The sequence below is a fragment of the Nothoprocta perdicaria genome, unplaced genomic scaffold (genome assembly GCF_003342845.1).
Source record: "Nothoprocta perdicaria isolate Ctin4 unplaced genomic scaffold, notPer1 scaffold_148, whole genome shotgun sequence".
Classification (NCBI taxonomy): Eukaryota; Metazoa; Chordata; class Aves; order Tinamiformes; family Tinamidae; genus Nothoprocta; species Nothoprocta perdicaria.
The window spans coordinates 484,487-495,377 of record NW_020454627.1 but is presented as its reverse complement, the minus strand read 5'-3'; the positions used below and the strand labels follow the sequence as shown (position 1 = coordinate 495,377).

Genomic DNA, 10,891 nt, shown 5'->3' with positions numbered 1-10,891 from the left:
AGAGAAGAAAACCAAAGGGAGACCTAATCTTAGACGCTCACTGTACATTAAGTTTAATGGTTATATCAACAGCTTCATATGACAGGAAATGATCTGGGCGTTTTGTTCACTTATTCTGGATGCTCTTAGTTTCACAGAGCAACGGGTAACATGGATTGCACCTCAGCAGRAGGCAGCTGAACTATCCCTCTGGCTTTAGTGAGGAAAGAGCAGCGATGAAATCCGTGGACTGTGTGCACGTCATCCCGCAGAAGGATACCGCCTCCTCTCCCTCTGCCCACCCTGGTGCTGGTTGGGGCACCAGGGGACTTTTTTCTGTCACATTCCTGTGGCTTGCAATGCTCCTGTCCTCTTGGCTTGCAGCAGTGTCTCTTTACCATGTTATCACCCTGAAAACAGAAGTAGAAGCTCTCCGTAGCAAGCTGATCTACAGGGTCCAGGCAAGCTCCCGGCTAGACCAGCCGCTGGTGTCCCCTAAGGAAAACCGAGCAGGAGCCCCCGCTTCTTCCTTCCTGGAAGGCTCAACAGCTGCTGGCAAGCAGGTAAGGTGGCAAGGTGGTCTTCTGGTGGCAGGGGGTGAGGGAGCAGAACAGCAGACATGGAGCTGCTTGTGCTCACCGCTACTCATCTCCACTAGGGAAGCACAATCCCTGGCCCTGCCACAGCCGAGCACTTCCAGCTCGGCTGGAATGGGAGTGGAAACAGGGTGAGGAGGTCCATAATCCACACTGAAGAAACAGGTAAGTAACACCCGGTGGAGTATCTGGGGACACTGTGGTGGGATACTTCTCTGTGATGAGTGACAATACTTGACTTGAATCTTCTGCTGTAAGCTAATTAATGCTCCAATAACCTCTCTTTATATCTACATATTTAATATATGTGTATATACACACCAGAATACATGTTAATAACTAGAAGTGTATTCCTTAATGGTTCCCTTCATTAGTCTTGGAGGTTTTCATGCTATCTCCATGTTAAACTTTAAAAATTAGATCCCAAGTCTAGTTGTCACAGCACCACAATTTCTCGAATATGAGGAATGGTATAAAGACAGCTTTGATTTGTGCAAATTTTGTATTGTTCAGTTTTAATTCCATTACTCTCATTTCAGGCTAATGTCCTATTTCGTTTTCTCTAGTCAACATTCAGGAGGAAAAAATATGACTAAAAAATAAAAATGCAAGTCATTTTTCTGGGAAAAAAATTCTTATCCTGAAAGAGGGAAGTGACAAGAAAGCTCCTTGTATTTAGGGAAGTAGGAGCATTCAAAGAGAAAGACTTGTCTGTACCTGTCAAAGGAGGCAGACTGTAAGGAGTTCAGGTTAGATTTTTCTCTTTCTAAAGGTCTTCATAAAAGGTACTAGGGAATACTGAAGAGTGTGCTCTGTTAAACACCTTTTTTAGTGTATTATAATGTTGAAATATTCATGAGAGATATTTGTTTCCCTGAAGGAAAAGTCACTGAACTTTTTGTTTGCTTGTTCTATCCTGACTTGTGGCAGTATAAAATGCAGAATTTTAATACAGCAATGTACCTAATCTAATTACAGCGTATTACTAAAAACATTCCTAAATTGCTAAATTAGTTCAGTCCTCCTATGGATACTCTCAGATTGTTTCARCTGATGAATGCTGACACCTTGAATCATTATTTAACCAAAATAAAATGGAGTAATTAGCTAGGAAAAGCCTAAATTAGTCTTTGTGTAAAACATGTTTTTGATTGATCAGTTAAGCTAAACAGGATTTCACTTATGCTTCAGCTTGCTAAATGAAATTTAAGTGTTTAAATTTAAGCATAAGTATTCTACTTACTTCCAAATCTCTCTCTCTTTCTCTCAAAAAAAAATTCACGAGGGATTCAAGAGCTGCTGTTTTGTTGTTTTGTTTTTTCCTCACTTACTCATAATATTTAGTTCAGAGTCTTTACTAAAAGTGATTTCACAGACAGAATTAACAACAAGATTCCATAATTGTCATTTCTTGTAGCTTCCTGTGGAATATTAGAGTCACAGAGCTTCTCTTTTTTTCCCTACCCCAACACTTTATATATAAATTTTTGAGATCCTTAGTACCTAAAGCCCAAGCATCATCAAAATAAGGAGTCATTTCTTTATTAATTGAGTTGACACTCCAGTTACTTGCACTGGTATTCTGCAGGTTACTCAGTACTCTTCATAGTAACTTTTATCTTTATTCTTAATGCTATTTAAAGTTGTGTAATAGATAGGAGGTTTGGGGCTTCTCAACTTGGTTTTGACACAGATAAGAGTTTTTCATCAGGTATCCTTATTTATCTCACAAAAGAAGCAACTTATAATTTTATTTCTACAGTATTTCTATGATTCTTTTTCTACTATATATATTTCTAATACATATATTTCTAATATATATATTCTACTATATATATACACAATACATATATTTAAAAGCTCTATAAAGAGCTTTTGTCTAGATGAATAAGAGAAATCACAGAATATAAACATTGGTTAAAATGACTAATAATAGTCAATTTAATAGTGAATTACATCACTGACTAATCTACTATAAACTATTTTCTAAGAAGATCATGCTATTTTGTGTATATATGTATAAAAAAGAATAAATTATAAATCCTGGACTTAATATGGAAGATCATCACTTAGGCATCATTACTTTTCTGCCTGTTCAAACTATAACAAACTAAACTTGTCAGTAAGATGTTCAGTAAGATGTTACATTTTCTCAAATCCGATTTTGCTTCACTGATGACTATTGCCTTCCCAGTCAATATGTCAAATTATTTTTTTTAAGCAGAGAGATGGGAAAAAATAGGGGCATAAGGTGTTGTTCATGGTGCTGAATCCTGTTACTTGGTAGGATACACAAAGCTGCTATCCCTTCGTTTTGTTCTCCTGTATTTGTTGCTCCGTGTTAGAATCCTGGCAGCCTCCAAATTGTCCTGCAGCCTCAGTGCTATGGCTTATAAATTGATTTCTTTGTTTTCATTCTATTTTATTCTATTTCTTCTAGAACAAGGACTCCTAATAGAGTCTGGAGTCTGGTTGGATAATTTATTGGCAACTCATAATTTCATGCCCATGTGTACTGATTYCTTAAATCAGTAAGATATCCTTTCTTAAATCAGAGAGCAGTGGTAAAAGATAGAACTGTTTTTGTTAACAAATAAAAAGGCATGGTTTGATTCTGTTAAGGTTTGAAACTTTAATTATTAAAATCCAGAGATGAACATGAATACCCCTATGAATCTTTTTAGGATCAGGAAAGCCTACTTAACCGTATGGAAAATCCATTTTACAAGTTTTTGTTGTTTTTGTTTGTTTGTTTGTTTTACTTAATATTGTGTCTGTAAAAGTGGCCAAAAAAKAGGACTTAAATTAAAATGACAACTCAATGAGAACTGACATATTATTTTCATATTTTTGTTGGCGTGCATTCGTACATGCTTGTGTATAAATACAAGGGACATCTGTACTGTACATTTTGTATCTTGAAAAAGTTTCCAGCTCCAGTAAGCTGAAGAAAGACATTTTCAACAACAATTCCAAATAAAGTTAGACAGTTAGCAGTTAAACCAGAGGTTTTGATGCAATGAGTGGGAGTTAATGGGTAATTTCAAAAGATACGTATTATTAATATGCAGACAGATAAATCATCTAACCACTTCTGGTACACGTAATTTTAAGATACATAAGAACATAGATAATTTTTTTGTGTCTTTTTTTTTTTTAACAAATTTCATCAGTACAAGGAGAACTGCTACACAACAGAAACCGTTTCTAAACTATATGCCTGAGTCACAATTTCTCATTGCATTGCCAGCATGTTTCTCGATAAGATGTATGTCCACACATTTCCAGGGTAAAGATATAGGTTTTGCTACCTAAACCAATTCAATTTATGAATGCCATGTTTCATTAATGGGGGCCTAGTTCTGATTTCTATTATGTGATTCCAATTCCAGTCTTGAGCTAGAGAGATAAGCATCAAGTCCACTCTAATCCCAAATTCTAGCAAARTTTTGGTGTGATCAGAATAGGAAATCAGTAGAATATATTAAAGTGTACTGAGATTGTCCATTCCACTCACTTTAATTGCCTTTATTGAAAGAATGGAAGAGAAATTCTAAGTAAGCTTTTAAAGCAGTGAAATAGGCAAACAAGACATGAGGTTCAGATATTTTTCAACTAGCAGTTCTCAAGTTTGTCCTCTGATGTCAACTATGACCTCAGAGAGCATAGTGGTCTGCAAATCTGAATATAAATTATAACAATATATCACYTTTGTCATTGTTTTAGATATAACTGACTTTATGGAAAATCATCTGTTTGCTGGGTAGAAGTGTTTTCATCTTGTATGTTATTGATTTAGACCTCTGTGAGGAAGGAATGAAGCAAACTTAAAATTTGAGTCTCACTCCGAAGATCTTTGAATCAAGAAATGTAAATGTTTTCCCACTAGTCTAAACAAATACTAAATGTGAATTTCCCTCCCCAATTATTCAAAATACTTCTTATATTAATTGTATGAAGAGAGGAAATATGGGAGTTCTCTAAACTTAAAAATAAAGACCTACTTCTTGAAAAGAGATGTTATCCTTTTGTTTCTGCTGACAACTGACAATTCAAAAGGAAGTAGCTTCTTATGCATGAAAGGACAAGGACTTGCAATACTTGCAGTTTTACATGAASAATTGTACTTACTGAATGAATGAATGAATGAGTTGCATTTTATGCTGAACACTGCAACGAAAAATATACAAAATGGGCTCTCATTTAGGGCTAAAACCTCTGCTTTATGTTGTGTAATAGAAGTTCACATAAACCATACTTAGTAAATAACTCATTGTATCTATTGTAAGAGTCTGCTAATTCTATTAAGAAAAAGGTAAAGCTACAAATACAAATTTGAGGATATTTGTTACATCTGAATTGTACCTGCAACTATTGCCAAACCATTTTAATGAAAAAATGGGTATAATCTAATTTATGTCTCAAAAATCCTTTTCAGTTAAAAAGCACCAAATTAGCCAGTCTACATAAAATACAGAAGCAAAAATTAAAATAATATTTCTTATGAAAAGAATCAAGTTATGGGAAGAAAAATCATTCAAGAACATGTACATAATCTATAAACAAAATTGTCCACTGTTTAAGCTTGTTTCAGGAAGTCTATAGAGAACAGATCAAAACCAAAGAAGGAACCTAAATAGACATGTCTGGTTTTTAACGTTCAGAATGGTTGTTTGTTTTAGGTTCAGCAGAAATTGAAATAGATGTCTCCGATCTCAGATACCTAAACATAATTTTCAGCCCATGTGTAGATATTTACCAAACCAGCAATTTTATTTGGATGGATGATGAATTAGATTACATGATGCTAAAATGATTAGACAAGTTAAATGATACAAAAATCTGCATGGGAGAGGAATTTGACCACGCTGGTATTATATCTTAAATCATGCTGATATGTAGAAGGATGAGTTCCCATCCTGCTGCAAAAGTAAGACTTTGCTAGCTTTTKTGAAATTATGGCTGCAACTAACACAGATTGCATTGCTTCATGCACTGCCTGTGCATGATTTATATGATTTATAAATGCATATATAGTCACTAATTTCTTCAGAACTGGTTYTCCACTACATGGAAGAAGACAGTTTCTGAAATGTTTTGTCTCCACCCGTACCCCTCAGAGCAATATAAATTAGAAAAGAAAAATCTAATGAAAGCAAAGCAATTGTCTGAAATCCCAAGTGGTCAGGCATACATTGTTGTTCTGGATCGAACCTGTTCTATTCAGCTAGACATCATTGTGATATTCAGTTTCAATATTATTACATACAGAATTATTTCAACAATCCTGTATTCTGAATCCATTACTAATTATTCAACAATTCTTTTGACTACAAAGCTGAAGCTCAGATTTGATTTACTCTAAGCTGAGAGGCATTCAGAAAGAATTTTTGACCCTATTGCTACATGCAGTGTGGCTAAAAGTGTATACTGCTTGCAACTCTATGGTACCCTTGGGTACCACTGACAAATGTAGTGACTGAATCTCAGAGAGTAAGGCTCTTCCCATTGTAGCAAGAATGGCCAAATCTGGTTGAGGCAGGCATTTTTATCTGAGAAAAGGTAAACAAGGATGAAGATGCAGCAATCCAAAGCAGGTTTCCTTTTTTTTTTTCTTTTTTTTTCTTGATTCCTAGTAAATTACTAGTTTMGCAGATTCACTGATTCTAATACTTCTCAGATTCGAAGTACTACCACAGCCAAAGGCTGTAAGCAAATGCAACTGTCCATTTTTTAGATTTTAGTAGATTTTAAGGATCTTTTGTTTCATGAGCCATTATCTTAACATATAACTGTATTTTTCTGTGATCAAACTTCTAATTTCTCATTAGTTTCTCTTTACTGTCAACATTTGAGTAATGCATCGCATTTGATCAGTACTAGGGAACTTGTTATGKATGTATTTGCTAAGCAGCCTCTCTCTGTCTTCTTATTCTAGTACAGGTTTATTGATTCTGTCTACCTGAAAATGTATTGAGAGTACGTATATATTGATAATGAGAATTTGAATTTATTATTTTTACAAATGTCATGTAACTATCATATATAAGATTAACATCCTACAGAAACTGTGAATTGCAAACTAATTTCTTTAAACAGTGCAATGAATATTATTAAAAAATCCACTATCTGTCGTGACTGTCTTTTCTCTTTGTTTGTTTAGGAATTTAATAAAGCTAAAGTATTTTAATGATTCCTTTCCTACCTCATTTGAGTTACTGCTACATTATACTATTGCATGGGAATCAGGGATTAGAACAAACAAATATAATTTGTGCTACTATCTGAGGCCTCCTACTTAGATGCATGCTCTCTGAAAGTTATCTAATATGTGTTGAGGTATGAATTTGATTATGGTGTGTGTCTGTCCTAAAATCAATGGATAGATTCTATTTGCAAATACATGGTGAGACTAAGATAAGTATTTTTTGTCATTTCTATCTTCTCTTTCTTAAAAGCMTTTCCAAAAGCTTATTCCATTCTGTTAATGATTTATTTTCCTTTGATTTTTAACTGATTTCACTTTGCAGTGTTGCAGGCCTGTTTGCAACTGATTGCTGACAGCAAAAGTGATGTCCAACAGAAAGGTAAGAATATACAAAAACATACAAATGACTTTTAGTTATTTGATGTATTAGCCTTAGCCTGTCTGTCCAATTTTAGATAATTTCAAAACTGAATACTGAGTTATGTTTTGTTTTTTGTTTTTTAAAAAAGTCCAAAAAGGTCTATGCAGCTGGACATACACGCAATATTCTCTTTTCAGTGGGAAAATCCCACTATTAAGATTGGAAGTCAGCATTGTTAAATTTTAGTAGATGAAAATCAAGGAAGTAAATTTGTTTTTCTCATTAACCCCAAATTCTTGTTTCTTCTAGATGACTCAAGCATTGTCCCATGGCTCCTTAGCTTTAAACGTGGAACAGCTCTGGAAGAACAAGGAAATAAAATAGTGATCAAAGAAACAGGATACTTTTTCATATATGGACAGGTAGACACGCTTGATTCACTACAGTACCAGATTCAGATCACCTCACTTCAAGGTTTTAAGAATTTTTAATGTCTTCATAAAATATGATTGATGTCTTTTCTTCTTCCTTCTCCAGGTTTTATATACAGATACAACATTTGCTATGGGACATCTAATACAGAGGAAGAAGGCCCATGTGTTTGGTGATGATCTAAGTTTGGTGACATTATTTCGTTGCATCCAGAATATGCCGCAATCTTATCCAAATAATTCTTGCTATACTGCTGGTAATCATTTATTTTTAACTCTTCTTTGTTTACAAATAGACTGTACCAAGTAGAATCTGTGCTAATGGGTGATTAAGTATTGTAGCAGTTGTACAGGCTACATTCATGGATCAACTTATTTGTAAAATTACAGAATACTTTTTGAAAAAAGGTATAGTTTCATATACAGTATTTATAGTCTGACTATACGCATCCAATTTATGTGATCTGAATAACATATCTTGCTCTCTATCTGTGTCTAAGTACTTAGATACTTCGGTGTTTTCACAGTTAAGGAACTCCTCCTCACAGGAGTACACACTGTCCTTAAGGAAGAACTCATTTTAACCTAGAAGTTGAATAGAAGATTTAGGCACAGCAGTAAAATATTTATAAGTAATATCCTACTTCAATACCTCAACCATGAATTTCAGACATCCAATTTTTATGTACCTTCTCATGTAATTTTCAAAGATCTTCCTTGTCAGATTAATTCTTTGCACCTAATAATGACCGTTGTGCCTTTACCATTAGATGAACAGATGGAAAAGTAATTTCTACACAAATCTTATTTTCACTAAATTGCACAAACCAGATACATCAAAATAAAATAAAAAAAAAGACCATTTAGAATATTTAGTGCAAGTCTATCAGGCCAAGTGCTCAACATAAAAATATATTCCTATAACAGTATTTAAGGAATTAATGTCAAGGCCTATTAAACCTCATTTAGYATTCCTTTTACTCATCTTTCTTTCCTCCCACTTGGTAGATATGGAAGGTTTGCTGTGTTTTTATTTTCCAGCAAGAGCTCTATGAATAGAAAACTGTCTATTCTAATACCATTTATATAAATTGGGTGACATTCAGTGACATAAGTTCAGTTTTGGCAAGTATTAGCTTTATACAAAAGTGCCTGGAAAGGAAGCTAACTTTTTTTTTTCTCCATATAAAAATATATTAGCTATTTCAGTAGCTAATATTCCAAACTTTTTCTTTACCTTTCTGCCCCTCCTTTCACACATTCTTACATCATAAATAGCTTCAGTTGCATGTAGCCTTCTTTCTCACCCTTGTTCTACACCATCCTTCTTAATTAGGATCTCTACTCAATTCTGCCACTTCATGGTTCCTGCTTCCCAAATGCCCACCCTCCACTTTCATGTGGATCTTCAGGTCAGATTTCACCTGTAATACTTCACAGGGCTGGCCGTGGGTTGCAGCACATTAGTTATGCTTTCAGCTCAATGACTATAATTTGAAGACGTGTTGCTTTCAGTTGTYATGTCAACTGACGCGTGGTTTGCAGGAAGCAGACTTCTGTGCTCTGCATTTGCAGTGAATCAGCTGATGTTTGGTAACTTCAAATGATGTAAACCTTATGAAACTTCCTCCAAAAGTGCAAGACTGGAGTAGGGACCAACAGCACCCAATGCTGTCCTTGGCTGTTTTTCACCATAACATAAAGAACGTTTGCTTAAGTGCAATATAACATGTTGAGCACAGGATAGAATTGTTAGGAAAGATAGTCCCAACTCCACAGATGTTGTTAAATAACAACTTTGGGTGGGCTTAAATGTGTAAGATTTTGTCTAATGATAAAAAAGCAAGACATGCTTAAATTTGTAAAATGATGTGTAATAATGAATTTCATACCAATTATGAAAATACTGTATATAAAATATTGACTTAAAAATATTCCAAATCTTTTGCCAGGCATTGCAAAATTAGAAGAAGGTGATGAGCTTCAGCTTACAATACCACGAAGAAGGGCCAAAATATCCTTGGATGGAGATGGTACTTTTTTTGGTGCAGTTAGACTCCTTTGAAGCCCCTCTTTTTTTCTTATTATACTTAGTGCAATTTTCTTCTCTTCCTATGCTTCTGAGAAAAAAATACTGGATTTCAATAAAGCTGCTAATTCAGTCTCTCACCTTSCTCCACACACACACGCCTTCCTAGACCTTTTCTTCATTTTAAGAAGCAAACCCAAAAATAAAATCCACCAGACATACTTCTGAGATATAACTATCATACGATTCCCAGAAAGCAAATTGGTTTTAGACAATGGAAGACTCTAAGTAATGTCTATAAGTATATATGTTTTGACTTGCTAAGGAAAATAATAAAAAGAAAAAAGCCACCATACAGTTAAGAAATTACATTTCTRTCCCATAAGTTTCAGTTCAGTTTCTAGGTTAATTATAGACTTACTGTGTGCTTTTGAAAATATTGCTCAAATCTGCCTATACACAAAAAACAAAGCTGTGAGTAGTTCGAAGCAGTTTTCTTCTTTTGTCTGTGTTTTTTTGTCTGATTTTTTTTTCTATTTCTTGCCCATGAATGTCTGTATGTAGGYCAAGGCTTCTATGAGTTATTGTAATACAAACATTAAATACTTATTTCACTGACTTCACAGAAGTATTGAATTGCTACTGAGATAGAAAAAAAGAAATAGTAGTAATGAACTCTGCTTTATTTGAAAAAAAAAATCTTCTAGGGACTGACTGTTGTGCCGTTAGTAAAGAAAAGGTTCTTTGTATATTGCAGTCTCCTTATCCATTTTTATAAATAATATCGACTTGATTGACTTATGATGACTGACAGTAAATGAAAGATATTGGGAGCCTGGAATTTCAGACATGGGAAACTGATGAAACAAATTGCAGCTCTCCTGTGCTTCATGAGGCATTTCAGCAGTGAGTGTGTGTACTGGATTACTGCATTGGCAAGTCCTCAGTCAGATTGAAGGCTAACTGCATACTATCCGGAGTATCACCRGTACAGGAAGGGAGATGGTTATTGCCTTTTTCTCAGTACTTCTGTTAGAGCACATCTAGAATACTTCCTCTAGTTTGGACCACCTCCACCTGGCACCCAAATACAGAAAAGATGGTGAGAAACTTGGGGAAGCCAGCCGGAATGCAAGGAAGTGGTTGGGGTGCAGCACATACATCYCAAAGTGGAGCAACTGGGGGAGCTGTGTTTGTGCCACTTGAACAAGAGGACACTTATTGGCAACTTTCCTACCTAGTCAGAGATTAAGAAGAGGTGGATGGTGGTGTGAGAAGAGACAATGT

General features: G+C 34.9%; 1 protein-coding gene across 1 annotated transcript; it reads left to right on the top strand.

Moving 5' to 3' along the window:
* Window positions 1-113: 113 nt before the first annotated feature.
* On the top strand, window positions 114-10,032 carry TNFSF13B (TNF superfamily member 13b). The gene is made up of 6 exons (XM_026034573.1): window positions 114-542; window positions 638-740; window positions 7,106-7,162; window positions 7,454-7,566; window positions 7,682-7,832; window positions 9,528-10,032. The coding sequence occupies exons 1-6, from the start codon at window positions 216-218 to the stop codon at window positions 9,638-9,640; spliced, it is 864 nt and encodes a 287-aa protein (XP_025890358.1). The 5' UTR covers window positions 114-215; the 3' UTR covers window positions 9,641-10,032.
* The last annotated feature ends 859 nt before the right edge of the window (window positions 10,033-10,891 follow it).